The 18,190-nt window shown below is 53.6% G+C and overlaps 1 protein-coding gene across 1 annotated transcript; it reads left to right on the top strand.

Moving 5' to 3' along the window:
• The first annotated feature begins 1,524 nt into the window (after positions 1 to 1,524).
• Positions 1,525 to 11,047, top strand: NT5M (5',3'-nucleotidase, mitochondrial). Its single transcript, XM_064153570.1, has 5 exons — positions 1,525 to 2,256; positions 5,449 to 5,549; positions 5,987 to 6,047; positions 7,625 to 7,739; positions 7,929 to 11,047. The coding sequence occupies exons 1-5, from the start codon at positions 1,993 to 1,995 to the stop codon at positions 8,084 to 8,086; spliced, it is 699 nt and encodes a 232-aa protein (XP_064009640.1). The 5' UTR covers positions 1,525 to 1,992; the 3' UTR covers positions 8,087 to 11,047.
• Positions 11,048 to 18,190: the final 7,143 nt, after the last annotated feature.

Below are 18,190 nucleotides of genomic sequence, written 5' to 3'. Positions count from 1 at the left end.
CCAGCAGGTTGAGGGAGGTGATTCTCTCCCTCTGCTCTGATGAGACCCCACCTGAGTACTGCATCCAGGTCTGGAGCCCCTATTACAAGAAGAATGTGGACATGCAGGAGTGTGTCCAGAGAAGGGCCATGAGGATGCTCAGAGGCCTGGAGCAGCTCTGCTATGAGGACAGACTGAAATGGGGCTGTTCAGTCTGCAGAAGAGGAGGCTCCCAGGTGACCTTCTTGTGGCCTTCCAGTATCTGAAGGGGGCCTACAAAAAAGCTGGAGAGGGACTTTTTAGGCTATCAAATAGTGACAGGACTGGGGGGAATGGAGCAAAGCTGGAGGTGGGGAGATTCAGACTGGATGTGAGGAGGAAGTTGTTCATCATGAGAGTGGTGAGAGCCTGGAATGGGTTGCCCAGGGAGGTGGTTGAAGCCCCATGCCTGGAGGTGTTTAAGGCCAGGCTGGATGAGGCTGTGTGCAGCCTGCTCTAGGGTAGGGTGTCCCTGCCCATGGCAGGGGGTTTGGAACTGGATGATCCTTGTGGTCCTTTCCAACCCTGACTATGATTCTATGATTTGGAGAATGGCACCAACTTGCCTGATGCTCCTCTCAGCTCTACCAAAAGCACATACAGCCAGCAACATTGCCCAAGTCCTTCATATTACAGCATCATAAATGGCTTTTGAAAAAAAAATGAAGCACCAAAACATGCCTACATGAAGCAAGTTTTTCTGTCTGTTACTATGTGTGTCTTCTCTTGCTGCTTAGGCAAAAGCACCAAGTTTACATCCCATTCCTCACCATAAACAACGTTCCCAAGGCAGAATACTGACTTGAAACATCACATTTCCCTGCTAACCTCACTGTTACACTCACCATCGTGTACAGCCTGGTTGCCAGTTCTCCTTCATCCCTTCACACCGTGACCTCCCCCAAATCACCTCATCTCCACAGCTCGTTTTGCCCTTCCTGTGAAACAAGGACAATGTATTTTACTAGAAACCATTCCAGAACTGAAAGATGAAATATTTTGGTCTCACTAAAGCCATTTCATTGCTGTCAATCAGAATCTTTTCCTCCCAGCTCAGCAGTTGCCTAATCCCGTTAGTCACACTCAAGAGCCCTTCCCCTTCTTTAGCAGCGTTAATTCCTGCAGTGTTTTCTGACCACTGATCTTTGGTCCTGTGTTAGAGCATGCAAACCTTCCCAGTGTGCTGTCAGTTCTCCTTTAGGGTCTGGGCACTGTCTTTTAAGGATTCCTGTCACCCGTGGGGACAGAGCAGGGTCACAGTAAGTGGGATCCTGGGAAAAGCGCGCTTCATCCCCATGAAAGAGCTGAAATGGGGATACTATGGCAAGGCTCAGCTGCAAAAATCACCCCGAATCAGGCAGGCATGGGCACGGAGTCAGAGGGGAGCGTGGGCAGGGCATGAGCGGAGAGAGGGTCCGCAGCGGGCGTGGAGAGACGGAGCGGGCGTGGGGACGCCCCCGAAGCTGTTGGAGAAACTGAGGCAGGGTCGTGGTACCTGGCACCGCACCGGACTCGGTACCCCGCAACTCCGGGGAAGGGGAGGGAGCGGCGCTTAAAGCGGGCGGGGACCGCGGTGCTACTGCCCTGTCGCAGGGCGCTTGTGCCGCTTTAAGGCGGTGCCGCCGCTTCGGGCTCGGTCAGGCACCGGGAAGAGGAACTGGGCTTTGTACTGCCGGGTCGGGCCGAGCACCGGGCGGCCCTAGTTCCCCCCAACCCCGCTGCCGCTGGCGCCCCTGCCGCTGCTTCTGCCCCTGCCTGCTTCGCGCTCGCTGCAAGGGAGGGATGGAGGGGGAGGAAGCGGTGGGGCGAGGACAGGTCTCTGCATCCCCACCGCACCCCCCCTGCAGCCCCTCTGCTCTCCTTTGCGTCCCTCCTGCATCCCTCCCGCACCTTCCTTCTGCTTGCAGGGTGCGTGCTTGAAATAAAGGACACCCTCCCCTTCCCTACCCGGAGATCCCTTCCATTCCCGCCACCATGATTTTGCTGAGCAGCTTCTTGCACCTTCGGCCTCGGCGCTGCGGCCCCTTCGCTGGGCTGGGCAGGGGGGTCAGCCCCACAGCGGGCTCCAGCCGGGCTCTGCGGGTGCTGGTGGACATGGACGGGGTGCTGGCTGACTTCGAGGGAGGCTTCCTCAAGAAATTCAGGGCCAGGTACCCCGACAAGCCCTACATTGCCCTGGAGGACCGGAGGGGCTTCTGGGTGTCAGAGCAGTACGGGCGCCTGGGACGTGAGCTGAGTGTGAGTCCATGCACCCTTCCCCTCCGCGCGTGGTCCGTGCCCCTGCAGCCGGAGATCTGCCGCCCGCTGCCTCCCAGCGCATGGCTGCGGTGCTGGGGAGGGCTGTGGTTGCTGGCCACGGCTCCCGCTGGCACACAGGCACAGATCTGCTGGCAGGAGACCTTCCAGTGGTGCCTTTCCCCCCCCAAGAAATCCATTGGTTTTCATGTACCTCTGCCTCTTTACCCTTGCGTGTGCGGATGGAGATAGATGCAAGAGGAGAACTTTAAGAGCACCTGGTTTAAAATAGGCCAAGTTGGATACCTGAGTTTAAAAGGTAGATGTCCCACAGGACATGGTTTAGCACTGGACTTGGTAGTTAGACAATGGTTGCATTGGATGATCTTAAAGGTCTTTCCCAACAGATAGGATTCTGTGATTCTAGCTCTGGAATGGCCAAGCTGCATGGTTTGATACTGCTGCTGGATGAATTAGTTCTTCAACAGCAGCAGGAGAGGTGGGATTCACAGCTTGCATTGGGTTGGAAAGAGGATGCAGAAGACAAGCTGAGAACAAGCCACGCAATTGATGCTTCGTGTGAGGGCTAAAACCAACCTCAAGCCCTCCCATGCCTGAAAGTTACTGTATTCATATTAATAATTAAAGCCTAAAAGCAGAAGCTCTCTTTATGTTGTGCCTCATCATTAAAAGAAGGGCTGGGCACTGCAGAAAGTCAGGTTTTGCCTCTACAAGTTTCCTTTCTCAATGGGATGTCTGTGGTCTCCTCTGTGGATTGCAGCTGAAAGGTGTCAGAGCAAATAGTGCTGTCGTTGTTAGTGGTATGGTGGCAATGAGGGAGCATGAATATGGGCTGGGGCTCTTCTGCTGGCAGAGTCCTAAGCAGCTTGAAGAGCTATAGAAATGATATGTCCTCTCTAGCTGGAAGTGATGAAAATGAGATGGAGAAATAAGGCAGATGATAAAGTTTGGTGGGATAATGCACAATAACTTTGTGTTTGGGTTTTTTTTTTCTTGAGCTTAACTCCTTTGGATGTGTTAAATGAAGTGAGCTCATCTTGTATCTGCTGTGAACATGTAAAGCCAGCAAAACCTCTGGCTGAGCAAGTAGCAAAACTCCCACAGACTGACCTCAGGGCATCCCTGATTTCACCAGTGGTTTCAGACTCTGGATAAAGAGAGTGAGAGCTGCTCAGTGCCTATAGGCACAGCGGCTGTTCTAGTCCCTGCTCGTCAGAGAGCACCATCAAACTGCTGTAAGAGACCAGAAAATAGTAGCTAAAGATTAGCTGAAGGTCCCAGCTCTGAAGTAGAGGACACAGTTCATCAAAACACCAAACACATAGCCTCTAAAGGATGGGCAGCCCTGAGAAGGCAGGGAGATTGCTTATGGGCTAAGATCAGAAGGAGGAAATGGAGGCTCTGCCCTGCCTGGCTGTGGTGGGATCCTCAGCCTGTTCTTGTGTTTCCATCTGCTGGGCAGTGGTGCCACAGGGAAGTTGTGCTGGCTCTGGTAGCCAAGTGGATCTTTTCTTCAAGATGAGCTTAGTTCTTTCCCCATCAAGCTTGATTGCAAAATGCTTTTTGACATAAGTGGAAGCAGAATAGCTGCGGAAGTCTTTGCTGGAAGAAAACACTTGAGTGCTGCTTGAAGTGCTTTTCTGCATCAGGCCATCTTCAGATGTTTCTTGTGCAACTACAGCCAGTATCTTAAAAAAGAAAACATTGCTGCTCACTGGGCTAAGGCAAAGCAACAGGACTTTGGGTGCTGTGGCAAACTGCTTAGGCTAGTTGTCTTTGTCATGGTGCCAAGAAGCATTTCTGCTGGCTCTCCTGCACCAAATCAGCATTCAACACATATGAAGAAGATTTTTTTTCTCCCTGTTCTGAACCACCCCTGTTCTGGGATGGAGCAGAATGTGGCTCCCTGAGTGAGCTCGGTGTGTTTTCTGGGGTGTTGCTGTCCTGAGCCTGGAGTTTCCAGCAAAGTTCCAGCTGCTCATGGTTACCTACTTTCTTCCCCCAGTACTGACTTAGTAAAGGCAAAACAAGTTGCTGTCCTACTAGATTGCCACTCAGTGGGCAGGAGAGAGGTCCACATCTAGCTGAGGTGTCCAACCAGCCCGACTGTTGCTCTGAGCTTTTAAGAACCAAGAGTAAATATCACTAAAGCTGCTCTTCCTATCCTGATGTTCTACCAGCTCCTTCATACTGTCCAATAAAAGGAGACCAAAATGGGCTTGAGATTCTTTTTGTCCCTCTTCCACTCCTTCAAATACAGAAAGAGAGGTACTCAAAAAGACCAGTCCTTCAGGTAAACTTTTGCTAGCTGCAGCTGCACTACAACACCAGGACAAGGCTGCTCCCATGCCTGCAGCCACATTGCAGCACTCACAGGCTCTCCTCCCCCAGGTCCCAGGGTCTGTGCTAAATAATTGCTTTGCTTGGCAGCTGGCAAGCTGTTACCTTTGCGAGGGAGTGTAGAGGATGCTGTTGCTTAAAGCTGTGCTGGATCCGTTGCAGGCAAACCATAGGCTCTGTCCTCGTCCCAAGGTTTTGCTCCCTGTGGACTCTCTTTGCTCTGCTCTCCCTTCACACTGTCCTGATGTACCTCAGCTGACAACCTGGATGTAAATGTTTCAAACTCTTGCCTGAAGGTGCTGCATTTGCCAGGTAGACCTTGCCCAGGCATCCCTGAGGAAGAGCATCTGCATTCATCCTGACTTGCGTTTCATCCTATAATACACTTTGTCCTTTGAGAGCAGCCTGGCTGCTGTTTGGAGTGATCTGATTGAGACAAATGGGCCAGACAGCATCTGGAGCTGAGCAGCCTTGTGTTACAGCAGGGCCACGTCAGCTGGAAGTGCCTCTCTGGATGCAGACCTGGGGTTTGGTTCAGCTCTGAACAATCTCCTGTGTTCTGCCTTGAAGGAACATGCTGTTCCCTCCGTGTCTGGCGCTGTGCAGGCAAAACCAAGTCTGCTCCAGAGCATCTCTGATCTCAGTTGTATGGAATGGATGCAGGCTGGCAGGTGGGGAATGGAGGCATCTACAGAGGCAAGGTAGATTAGCAGGAAGGGACCAGAGCCAACACTCGCTCTTTTCTCACTGTCACCATCCTCTCTCCTAGCAAAGGGTGGGGAGGATGCACATGCAAAGATACCTATGCAGTAACTGCTCTCTTTGCCCTCACAGGAGAAAGCCATCAGCATCTGGGAATCCAAAAACTTCTTCATTGAGCTGGACCCACTCCCCGGGGCTGTGGAAGCTGTCAAGCAAATGGCAAGTTTGGCAGAGTGAGTAGAAACCTGCCTGTGGTGTTTGGGAATGAATGGGGGAATAGCATTGGCTTTGCAGGCTCATCAGCCTCCTGGCACAAGCACTGAATACAACATCAGCATTAAAATTACCTCCTGGCCCACCAGGCATGGCAGGAAAGGGAGAGCTTTTACTCCTGGAGCAGTTATTGAGACAATCAGCCATGTGCAGCCCCTTCCCTGTAGCTCTCTGCTCCTAGCAGGGGTGGTTATAAAGAGAAGATGCTTGTGGCACAGGTGTGGGTACATGTCCTGGGGGTGGCAGCCTGCGAGATGGGGGGTGAGCATCTTAAATCACCTCAGTTTCATCTGTGCGTGGCAAGGGGTCTGCTTTGGACACCTGCCTGCTCAGGCATGAAGTGGGGTCTCGCAGAGGCCCAAGTGACATTCTGCCCCTGTTTTTCTCTTGGTGACAGCACTGATGTGTTCATCTGCACAAGCCCAATCAAGAAGTACCGCTACTGCCCTTATGAGAAGGTGAGCAGCTCCGAGTCCCAGCTCCCCACGGCTCTGCCACGCTGCCCAGTGAAAGGCAGCTGATCCCTGCCTGCCTCCAGATGTGGAATGGCAGCAGTACTTCTCTGCTCCTCCAGTTCTGTTCTTAAGCATCTTTGCACAGCAACAGCTCTGCCATTAGCTGTGCTCTGCCATTTGCATGCACTGAGGAGCTTGGTCTTTGTATTTCAGCATGACATCAAAGGCTGCTTGGCTTTAAAGAGCTTCTGCTCCAGCAGCATCCGAATCCTTCTCACTAATCACAGAATCACTGTGGTTGGAAAAGACCTTTAAGGTCAAGTCCAACCATTACTTAACTCTACCAGAGCCACTACTACACCATATCTTTGAGCACCATATATAGACAACTTTTAAATACGTTTAGGGTTGGTGATTCCACCACTTCCCTGGGCAGCCTGTTCCAGTCTTTAATAACCCTTTCAGTATAGAAGATTTTCCTAATGTCTAACTTAAACCTCCTCTGGCTTAACTTGGGGCCAATTCCAAGTTGTGAGAAGAGACCAAGTGAGAAGAGACCAACACTCACCTCTCTACAGCCTCCTTTCATGGAGTTGTAGAGAGCAAAAAGTTCTCCCCTCAGCTTCCTTTTCTCCATTACTAACCAACCCCAGCTCCCTCAGCCACTCCTCATAAGACTTATTCTCAAGACCCTTCTCCAGGTTCATTGCCTTTCTCTGAACCTGCTCCAGCACCTCTCTTAAGTTCTTACCATAGAATCAAGAATCATAGAATCAGTCAGGGTTGGAAGGGACCACAAGGATCATCTGGTTCCAAACCCCCTGCCTTGGGCAGGGACACCCTACCCTAGAGCAGGCTGCACACAGCCTCATCCAGCCTGGCCTTAAACACCTCCAGAGATGGGGCCTCAACCACCTCCCTGGGCGTGGTTCCAGGCTCTCACCACTCTCATGCTGAACAACTTCCTCCTCACATCAGTCTGAATCTCCTCACCTCCAGCTTTGCTCCATACCCCCAAGTCCTGTCACTATCTGATAGCCTAAAAAGTCCCTCCCCAGCTTTTTTTAGGCCTCCTTCAGATACTGGAAGGCCACAAGAAGGTAACCTTGGTGAAGCCATGCTGATTGTAGCCAATCACCTCTTCACTGTTCTTCTGCCTCAGTAGTGCCTCCAGGAGGATCTGCTCCATGATCTTACCGGGCACAGAGGTGAGACTGACTGGCCTGGAGTTCCCTGGCTCCTCCTTCCTACCCTTTTTGAAAATGGGAGTTCTGTTTCCCTTTTTCCAGTCAGTGGGGACATGACCAGACTGCCATGACTGTTGGAATATAATAGAGAGGGGTTTAGCAACCTCATCCACCACTTCTCCCAGCACCTCTGGGTGTATTCTTTCAGGTCCCATGGACTTGAACACTTTCAGGTTCTTCAGGTGATCATGAACCTGATCTTCCTTCCAGTCCCTGCCATTATCTTCCATTTCTTCCATGAATTTATTGAGATGTCCTCCCAGGGCTTAATGCTGGAGTTCCTGCCCTATCCATCAGCCTTTCTGGTGCTCACCACTCACTCTTGCCTTCCAGTATGCCTGGGTGGAGAAGCACTTTGGCCCCGAGTTCCTGGAGCAGATCGTTCTGACGCGAGATAAGACGGTGGTTTCTGCTGACCTGCTTATAGATGACAGACCTGATATAACAGGTAAGAGAGGTGTGGGTGGCAGGAGTGACTGGAGGCAGTCCTCATGGGCAGATGGCACCCAGAGCTGCTGGGCACTGGTCCTTCTCTGCTCAGTTAGGCTCTTGTTACTGGATTATGTGAATCCTGTGGTGGAGTAAGCTCAACCTGGAGGAGTTACCTGGAGAGCCAATCCCTCACCTTGCTTTGCAGGGGCTGAGCTGAACCCCAGCTGGGAGCATGTGCTCTTCACAGCCTGCCACAACAAGCACCTGCAGCTGAAGCCCCCAAGACGCAGGCTGCAGTCCTGGACCGACGACTGGAAGGCCATTCTGGACAGCAAACGCCTGCCTCCCAGCCAAGCCACCTAAACACCAGCCTCCCACAGCCACCCAGGGCTGTGGCCATCCACTCCTGTCCCTGTGGAGTCCTGCTGAAAGCTGGAACCACGGGTGGGCAGACAAATAGACTGTCCCTGCTGTAGGGAAGAAGAGGAAGGTGAGCTGAAGCACCGTGGCCACTCCGACCTCAGAGAGCAGACCCCAGCGTGGCCATTCCACAAGAGACCAGCAACAAGATTGGACCCATGGATGTGGCAGCCCAGCTCGGGGAGGGCATTTCCTTCTGGCTCCTGAGGTCTCTGTGCTGTATCTGCACCCTCTGTGAGGCCAGTCCAGTGTCACTCTGGCAGACGAGATCACCCTCTGGCTGTCACTGCCCTTGCCTGGAGCTCTGCTGGCACAGCCCAGCTCTCCTCCCCTGCATGACAATCGGTGTCTCATTTTGTCCTTGAAGGAATTCCCAGAGAGAGGCTGTCTTGGAGGATGGTTCCTTCTAGTCAGTGTCTGGGTCTAGGGAGAGGGCAGTAGGAGTGGACAAAGGAATTCCCACCTGCCTTCATCCCTGACGAGCTGCCAGTTTGAGCTGGGGCTTCAGAGCTGATTTGGGGTGAGAGAGGCTCTTCCCCCACCTGCTCATCAGCTCATCACTCTTGGGCCACTTTCCCAGGGCATCTCTGGGGCAGTGAGCAGGTAGCAGCAGAGCTAGCAAGAACCCTTCCTGGGAACTGGGCATTTCCTGCAGGAGCTCATGGCTCACCCTGCCGGTGATCTGAAAGCAGCTTCTTGGATTTCAAGGTTGTGCAGGTCCACACATGCTGGATGCATGCTCAGATCACCTCATCTCCCTCCTCCTGCTGATTGTCTGACATCAGCCTGCCAGAAAAGCTCTGGGCATGCATCCTCTGGGCACTCAACTTCTATGTAGAAGGTTGAGTGCTGCATACCACCAGGGACAGGGGCAGTTGATGCCACAGTGCATCCTAAAGCCTTCAGTATGGAGCCTCCTGGAAGGGCACTGCTGAGTGGACAAGTGAGGCTGGTGGGGGAGCTATGGCATTGCTAGGAAGTGAGTAAAGCAGAGGCACCGTGGAGGTCCAGAGGGCAGGTTGAGGGTTGCATTGGTTAAGGACTGTCATGGTTCCATCTGTGGATGCTGTTTTCAGTTCTCAAATACCACAAGTTGGGGGGGATGTTGCTGTTTAAGGTTAGGGAGCCCATCAGAGGTGCCCACTAGGTTGTATCACAGGGTTGTTTCGTTCTGCAGCTCCACCACTGGGCGTTTGGGGCAGACATGCTGCCAGTCACACTCACCTCATGCTGGGACCCCTGCAGCAAGGTGTTCAGCTGCCTGGCCAGTGTGAAGGGCCTGCAGCATAAGGGGCTGTGCCAGCCACCACTGCCAGGTGACTGTGCCAGGGCTGCTGAGCATCAGAAATGGAGCATTTGGATCAAGCAGCAGCTCCAAGAGAGATGCTTTTGCGTAGCTGTGCCCACAGCCTCTCCTCTTCTTCCCTGCCTGACTCATTCTTGTCTCCCCAAGCCTGCCCCAGGCTGGCCTTGAACTGCAGTGGCCCAGCTGGCACCCGAAAGCAGGCATCACTGCTGCTTCCCCACCTGAACTCAGGGAAGAGACATCTCAGCTGCTGGGGACACCACCTGGCCATTCCAAGCAGGACCCAGTGCTGGACTGCTCCAGGCAAAGCTCTGGGGATGTGCTGGGTGCATCAGGACTTGATGTGGAGGCCATTGCTGCTGCCACCATGGAGGGCATACTGCCCCTGCTGCCACCACCCACACTGTCTGGGATCCCACCGACTGCTCCTGCACTCCTGGCCTGAGGACTTGCTGGCTCCAAGGACTAATGTTCCCCACTGGGACATGTCACCCCATGGGCAGGGGTGGTAGGCAGGGCTTGGCATGCTGTGCTGCTTGCTCACAGCTTTGGCTTGCCTCTCCTCTCTTTTGTGGCCCCCCCATCAGCAAAAAAAAAAGTGAGCTTAAAGCTACATAAACAAGAGATGCAGCAGCTGCCCCTCCATGTTTGGAACCTGGAGGGGCTCCTGGAGTTGGTGCTTCAAACTTGTGCCTTCTCTAGCTGCTGTGGGGCTAGAGATGGGGTCTGCATCATCTTGGGTCACTCTGAAAGCTGCTTTGTCTCTTGGGATGGTTGGGGTAAAGCTGATGTGGTTGGCCCAGGGTGATGTGAGTTACCACAAGGATCTTGTAGTTGTAATACTTTTTCTCCCTCCCCCCCCAACTCTGTTTAAACCACTATGTACTTCTCCAGGCTGGGGGGTTGGCAGCAGACACCTGAGATGTAGCAGCCAAGAATCACCTCGGTTGGAGAGTTGTAGATGGGGAGCTGGGACAGTGAGTAGAGCACCATGGGCAGCCACTAAGGTCACCAAACATCATGTATGGAGTCTTACCAACTGCTAGCTCCTTCATGGCCTCATGGGGTCCCAGCTGGGTTTTCTTTCCAGCAGCCCCATTTAAATGTGAGTTGATCAAGTTCTGCAGAGTCTTCTCACAGCCTGTCCTCCAGCTGAAGCTGGGTCTGGCATGTCATTACAACAGCTGCCCAAACCAGCCATCTTCCTCCAAGGCTGGGATGAACCTGATGGATGTGGAGACAGGGATGGATGTGAGGGATGTGGCTCTCTGGCAACCAGTGTGAGTTTCCCTCTTGGTGGGAAGTGGTGCTGGAGAGACTGTGTGGCTTCACACCAAATATACTTGAAAGCAGAGCTGGAGTTTCTCATGCCTGAGGATCTGGCTCAACACAGAAACCCAGGGGAGGTATCTGGTCAATTTGCAGCTGCCAAGCTTGGGGCTGGGAGGTGGCTGTCTGTTTCCCAATGGATCAGCCCTTTCAGTATTCAAGCCCTTCTGTGGCCAGCTCATGTACACAGAGCATTCATTTGTAAATGCACGTTTATAAACCCAAAGCTGTTGAGGAGCACTGCAATAAAACATTGGGGTTTGTTGGCATTCAGCTTCCTAGAAATGGAGTTTGGGTTCTGCAGTTCCCTACCTATGTCTCTGCCCTCTGCCTGGAGACCTGCAGGCTTGGGCAAGTCCTTGTGTCCAAAACAGCCTGAAAATAGCTCCCATCACAGAATCACAGAATTAACCAAGTTGGAAAAGACCTTCAAGGTCATCGCATCCAACCTACCACCTAACACCTTCTGATTAACTAAACCATGGTGCTAAGTGCCTCATTCAGTCTCCTTTTAAATGCCTCAGGGGTTGGTGACCCCACCACCTCCCCAGGCAGCCCATTCCAATGCCAGTCACTCTTGCTGTGAAGAATTTCTTCCTGACATCCAGCCTGAACTTGCCCTGGCACAGCTTGAGGCTGTGTCCTCTTGTTCTGTCCCTGAGTGCCTGGGAGAAGAGACCAACCCCACCTGGCTACAGCCTCCCTTCAGGTAGTTGTACACAGCCATGAGCTCTGCCCTGAGCCTCCTCTTCTCCAGGCTGTACATCCCCAGCTCCCCTCAGCCTCTCCTCACAGAGCTGTGCTGCAGCCCCTCACCAGCCTTGGTGCCCTTCTCTGGACACGTTCAAGCACCTCAACATCTTTCTTAAACTGAGGCACTCAGAACTGGACATCAGCACTCACAGTACTGACACAGGCCAGGGTGCCATTGGCATTCTTGGCTAGCAGGGCACGCTGCTGGCTCGTGCTCAGTCAGCTGTCAATCAGTACCCCCAGGTCCTTCTCAGTGCCACTGCCCCATTAGACAGAGTCCTTGTGAGGACTTGTGGTGGGCTTAGGTAGTGATCAGGTTCCTAAAGATCTGTGATAATAAATAAAGCTGTAAAGTGTGTTGCTCTGGGCCACAGAGCAGAATCACAGTAGAACCACAGACCATTATGGGTTGGAAGGGACCTCAAAAGATCATCTCATCCAAGCCCACTGCCAGAGCAGAACCACCTTTTTACAGTCCAGTCTTAACTATTTTTTTTATCCCACTTCTTCCCCATCTCCCTCCTTCCTTTTCCATCTCCTCCTTTCACACATCTTCCTCCTTTTCTTTCCATCTCCATTGTTTTCCTATCCAGCTCCCTCACTTTAGCACCACCTCCCCTTTTCCACCATCTCTGTCCCTTTCCCACCCCACACTGCATTTGCCCTCTTTCCCCCAAACTCAGAGCACCTGGGTGCTGTTGGAGTCTCCTCCCACCCCAGGTGTGGCCACTTTGTTCTCCCTGCCCACTCCCCTTTATAATCAGCCCCAGGAACAGCAGCAGCCCCAAGCTTGCCCAACTGGGCAGAGGGATCCTCCTCCAGACATCGCTGGTGAGTGCCCCATGGTGCACACTGGGTGAATGGTGAAGGGTTTCAAAGGCCGGGGGGCCTGGTGGCCCCCCGGTTAGGTAGGACTAAGCTTGATGATTGCTTTAACATCACCCATGGGGGCTGGTTGGGCCTCCTCACTTGGGCTGAGCTCCTCTAGGTTTAGCTGCTACTTTCTGCTTACTTATGATGAGCTTAAGTACTTGGCTGAACTGGAAGCTCCTGGGGGATTATAGAATCACAGAACTTGAGAGGTTGGAAGAGACCTCCAGAGATCATTGAGTCCATAAGAGAGGTTGGAGCTGTCACATGGGCTGTATCTCCCTGGCATTTTGTATCTTGCCCATTGCTGTGGGGTGGTTCACATCCACACATGCAGTCCTCAAAGTGCCCACAGGCTTCCCCTGCCCACTATAGGGCCAGGCCACAGGTGACCTCTGTGCTTCACCAGGCCTTGCATACAGTGAGCAGAGCTATGTCTGAAAGGGCTATGTAGGATTGAAGGTGGGAAGGGAGGACTGCAGGACCATCCTGACAGGGCTGGGGAAAAAAAAAATCTCTGGATTTGGCTTCAGGGAGGGATGCTCTGACCAGGTAGCAAAGCTCCTTGCCCCAAGGACAGCAGCCAGGATCAGCATAGCACAGAGGAAGTGAGTGCTGGGGTAAAGCAAAGGAGTTGGTTTTGCCCTGGTGTTCAGTGCAGCATTAACTTGCCACCCCATGCAAACCAGCTTGCTTTGTCTCTTCCAGGTCAGGGTTCTTAACGAGGTGGTTTCAACATTTGAAGGTTAAATCAGCCCTTTCGCTGCTAAGTCCAATCCTGTTGCAGCTCAGCCCCAGCCTAGATGCTACAGCAAGGAAAACTGTGGTCTGTGCTGTAGCTTATGCCTGAGATCTGCATTTCTGGGCCCGAGTTGTGCTCGGCTATGTCAGCACAAAGTCTGACTCTGCTGCCATGATGCTGCAGTCAGGAGCATCCCACGGGAAGCAGTGACCTGCTCTGGTGCACCATGAAACAGTGGGGAATCAGATGGAGCATTAGCTCTGGGACTGGCATGTGGGGACCTCTCACTGGTATGACTGCAGGACATGACATGGGATGTGAACAGGAATCATCTGTGACTTGGAAACTGTGACATTTGTGAGCTGGAGATGTCATCCTGCTGGAACTAGGACACCCATGGGCTCCTGGCCAGCACAGGAACAGTGTGATTCAGTTGCTAGCTCAGGCAGCACAGTATGGACTGAGTGTGCATCACACCATGCTGCTGCTGTGGGATCCATAAAGCTGTCCCAGGGGTGGTCTGGGCCACAGGCATCTCTCTCTGCCCTTGCAGCTGCTTTTCAGGGCTGCCTGCACAACCTGGCAGCACCCAGCTGCCTCTCCTCGCCACTATCATAGTATCATCAGGGTTGGAAGAGACCTCACAGATCATCAAGTCCAACCCTTTACCACAGAGCTCAAGGCTAGACCATGTCATCCCCCACTGGAGGTCCCAGCTTCGCAGAGGAGGTACTGCCATATCCCTGGCACACAGACAGAGGCACCAGCCCTGTCCTAAGCTGGGACTGCCAGGTGGTGGCATTGGGACCAGGGCCAAATGCTTCCCAGCAAAGAATGGAGCAAGGTGGAGGGAACATATCCTGGGCTGGTGGAGCGTCATGAACCACAGCATGCAGCTGACTTGTGGTTCTGCAGCCTCCTCCACTCTCTGCTGTGTGCCTTTTTTTTCCCTTGAAAAAACTCAGGTTGCAGATACCACAATTCTTCCAGGTGACAAGCACAGTTTCCAAGGCAGAAGGAGGCAATGGTGACCTGGCCTGGCCCTGAGAACGAGAGAGCATTCCAGACTGGTGCCGGTGGGAGCTCCACACCCTTTCCATTGCCGGGAGCTGCTGGGTGGAGGTGGCCCTGGCCAGAGCGGCAGTGCTGACAGCAGAGGGTGTCAAAAGCAAAGACACCACCTTCTCCAACGCGTAAGAGATGTCGGAGACATCAGGCATTGCCCAAACTCACTGGAGAAGTGAGGTTCGGGTGCCCTCCCAGCAGCGAGTGCGGCCACCACACAGACCCCCCCAGCCTTAGCTGCTGGGAGTGGGACAAGTGTGTGAGGGAACCCACGCCGGAGCTGCTGGCTTCATCCCAGTCCGAGCCACACGATGCTTGCAGGACTGGAAGGTGGGAGCGAGCAGTGCCGACTCCTGCATCCCTCGGAAGCTGTCACCACGGGGGTGTTTGTGAGCTCTTTCTCGTGTTGGCCAGTGCCCAGGTAACTTGGAGCCAGCGTGAAGCTGAGCGAAGCGAGGGCTGCGGGGTGAGCGGGGCCAGCCCTGACGCACGGGCAGCAGGAGGTGTGGGACCGAGCCAGGGCAGGGGATGGCGGCAGCATGAATCACCCAGCTACGCAGGAGGGGAGGCAGAGATGGCTCAAGCCCATGGTGGCAGCTGGATGAGGATTTGCGTTCTTCAGGGCCACCACGCCCGGGTTTGGGTGAGGAGCAGGATGGTGGCCCAGGGTCACTGCTCAGGACCGGGGTCTGGAGCCCAGCGCTGCACGTAGGTAGGACAGCAGTGTTGATGGAGGAGAAATATCCACTAGAGGGGACTGTGTGATCGTGTGTGGGAGCCTGCAGCAGCCGCAGAGCAGGAACCAGCTCCTCCAGCCTCTCTCCAGCTCTCAGCCCTCCCGGTTATCCTAGCTCTCATCTGTCCTTCACATCCCTCCCGCTGGGCACAGCTTGCCCGGGGCTCGCACGGCTTACCTGGGGCTGACTGTAGGATATCCATAAAGCAGGGGCTGGGAAATGTGGTGGGCTGATGCCCCAACCCAGCTGCTCATCCCAGCTGGATGGGACAGGGAATGAGCTGGGCAAAAGCATGGAAAACCTGCGGGCTAGAAGAGGAACTTGGGGTCTGTAGGGTCCATGTAGGAAATATCCCTGGAAAAAAAGGCAGGCTGCAGATCCACTGTATCCCAGGTCATTCCCTCCTCCTAGGCTCTGCCCCCACTGCCTCCCAGGATGCCACAGCTGTCCCAGGGCTGAGATCGTTCATCCTGTCTATGCAAGTTCCAAGTGCTCCAAGGAGCCTGGGATTTTTCCCTTTGCTTTTTCCCTTCTCACCTCCCAGCTGGAGTCTGTTGTGGGAGGCAGAGCCACAGGTGACAAGCACAGTTTCTGATGGTTTCCTCTTGCTCTCCCCTTGTCCCCCCAGAACCATGATATCATTTCCCTCCTGGCAGGATTAGTGGGCTTTGCTTCTCTCTTCGTACACAAGGACTTAAGTAATGCACTCCCCAGAGAGAACTAAAGCTTCCCTTGCCCCAGCAGTGCTGGGGAGGCCAGAGCAGAGCCCACTGTGATGGGCTGTATCAGCTTTCTCACGTCCTTCAAAGCTCCACATGTTAAGCCTCTCCCCCTGGCAAAAATCCTGCCAAATGTTTGTTTGTGACTGTTAACAAACACACGTGTGGTACACGTTGAGTTTAGACGTGAGCAGGCTCCCTCTCCCTGCTTCCCTGGGGCTGAGCCTTGGGGTGATGTGGGGCTAGGGCTTCACAGCTGCCAAAACCAGCTGCTGACCCTGTGCCCATGCACACTGCTGTGACTGGCAACCCTGAGCATGAGGCCACCAACCGCTGGACTTGCCAGTAATGGGTGGTGACAAGGTGGTCTCGCTGCATGTGTTGTGGATGTGCTGCAACAGGGAGCAGCTCCTCCTGCACGGGATGAGTCCTTCCCAGGTGAAGAGATGGGAAAGGCAGGGACCTGCTGCACTCAGTGCTGCAAATCCATCTGCACACGTTTCCAGTGCCACCATATTGCTGCTGAAGACACTGGCTTGGCAGCAGGCAGTGCTTGCTATCAGCCAGCTCTCCATCTCAGGGGGGCTGGGATCACTGTGTCCCTGTTGCCATTTTCAGCACTGTGCCCATCTGCATGAAGCTTTTGGCTGGACACCAGCTGGGAAGCACCTGGTTGTCATCCCAAACCAGTGGGGGCTGCTGAGGTGAGCTGTGCTCTATCCCACCGTGAGGCCCTGCTTGCTTCTCCTCCCATTTACATCCATGCCAGCTGATGACTCTATCAGCCCTGAGGAAGCATCACAGGGAGCAGGTCCCTGAAGCTGTTCAGGTGTTACCACCTCTCCTCTTCCCCCACCATCTTGCAGGCAGTGCCTTTGCTCTCAGTCCCAGACCACCCCCCAGCTGCCTGTAGCCTCTGGCAAAGCAAACTCACACCTTGGATGCCCATTTTGTTATGCATTTCCCCTTTCCAGCCCAGCAGTGTGGTCTCACAGCTGTGCTTCCTGCTCGTGTATCTTGAACATGTTCTTTTGATCATGAGGAACGTGCTCCTGGGCTGGCTCCTGCAGGCAGGCACTGGTGCAGGTGGCAGCTGCAGCCTGGCTGGGCACAGCTCCCCTCACTGCAACTCAGGACACAAGCCCTGTTGTGCTGGGACCGGGACCACCTTGTCCTTGCAGTGGGGCTCCTCTCTGGAGGTACCAGTTTGTCTGCAAGACACACCAGTCTGCAAGGAAACATCTTTGACTTGCTGGTCCAACCCCTGTTTAGTTCAAAATCAGTCTCTGGGTCACCCACAGCTTCCCAGGTGAGGAAAATGAAAGCTCAAAATACATTACAGTTCTTTCATAGGTTTAGGTTGGAAGTGACCTTTAAAGGTCATCCACTGCAACCCTCCTGCAGTCAGCAGGGACATTTGCAAGTAGAGCAGATTGCTCAGAGCCTCAAATAACCTGACCTGGAATTGCTCCAGGGGTGAGGCTTCTACAACCTCTCAGGGCAACCTGGGCCAGGGTCCCACCAGTGTAAAGAGTTTCTTCCTTCTCTCTAGTCTGAATATTCCTCTTTTAGCTTAAACCATCACCCCTTGTCCTGTCACAATAAGCCCTGCTCAAAAGTCTTTGCCCATACAGTCACCTGTGGGTGACAGAGAAACAAATAGGTGTGTCCCACCCTTGTCGGCATAGGTCAGGGCTTGGCTGTGATGAGGTGGTCAGAAACAGAGACCACAAAGAGGCCACGAGAAAGGCAAATTTCATTTCTGCTCTGCCTGGTGTGGCCTTGGGGCACAAAGCTGGACTCTGTGGGGGACACATGGGGCGTTTGCAGCCTCGTTTCTTGGCTAAAAGCCTTTCAGAAGTGCTTAAGCATTTAAGGCTGCATGTTCCAAAGAGGCCACAAACCCTTCTGCACCTCTCCCCCCAAATCTGCAGCACTGCAGCCCCAACAAGGACCCAGCACCCAGCCAGCCCCAGGGACTCTGCTGTCTTCAGCTCTGCAATGTGTCTGTTGCACACATCAAACGTGCCAGCAGAAGTGTTTCTGCTACAGCACCTGCTTGCACCACGCAGCATTGTTTCCCCAAAGCCCAGGAGAACAGCAGCAGCTCAATGTGGTCTGAACCCTGTCAGACCCAACCGGCTCCAACCTGCTCAGAGGTGGTTGCTTCATCCCAGGCTAGCTAATTCTTGCTGCTTTTTCTGCTCTGGCTTTTGAAGGAGGGAGAGGAGAACAAAACAACCCTGGGGGTGAAGTTACCTTCTTAATTAACGAGGCTGAGAGCGTTGCAGATATTGTGCAGAAGGAGAGAAAAAGAAGGAAAACTGGGCAAAACCGGAAAGGATTGGGTTCAATTGTCAGCCCAATTAACCTAGATCCACGCTCTCCCTCTGGATGAATAGCTCGTTATTATGTAATTGCTCAGGCCCAGCTCCTGATTGAGAGAAATTAAAATCAGACACTTAACAAGGCATCCTGGGGTGGAGATGGGAGGCAGGAGCTGCCCAGGGAAGCCATCCACAAGGC

This window comes from Pogoniulus pusillus, chromosome 13 (assembly GCF_015220805.1).
Source record: "Pogoniulus pusillus isolate bPogPus1 chromosome 13, bPogPus1.pri, whole genome shotgun sequence".
NCBI classification, from domain to species: Eukaryota; Metazoa; Chordata; class Aves; order Piciformes; family Lybiidae; genus Pogoniulus; species Pogoniulus pusillus.
This window is presented reverse-complemented; position numbering and strand designations above follow the sequence as displayed.

Bases quoted from the DNA above. Each gene is read 5' to 3' on its own strand.
- NT5M (XM_064153570.1), top strand. From the start codon at position 1,993: ATGATTTTGCTGAGCAGCTTCTTGCACCTTCGGCCTCGGCGCTGCGGC. The intron at 2,257-5,448 runs GTGAGTCCATGC...TTGCCCTCACAG, and splicing joins GCCTGGGACGTGAGCTGAGT to GAGAAAGCCATCAGCATCTG. The intron at 6,048-7,624 runs GTGAGCAGCTCC...CTTGCCTTCCAG, and splicing joins GCTACTGCCCTTATGAGAAG to TATGCCTGGGTGGAGAAGCA.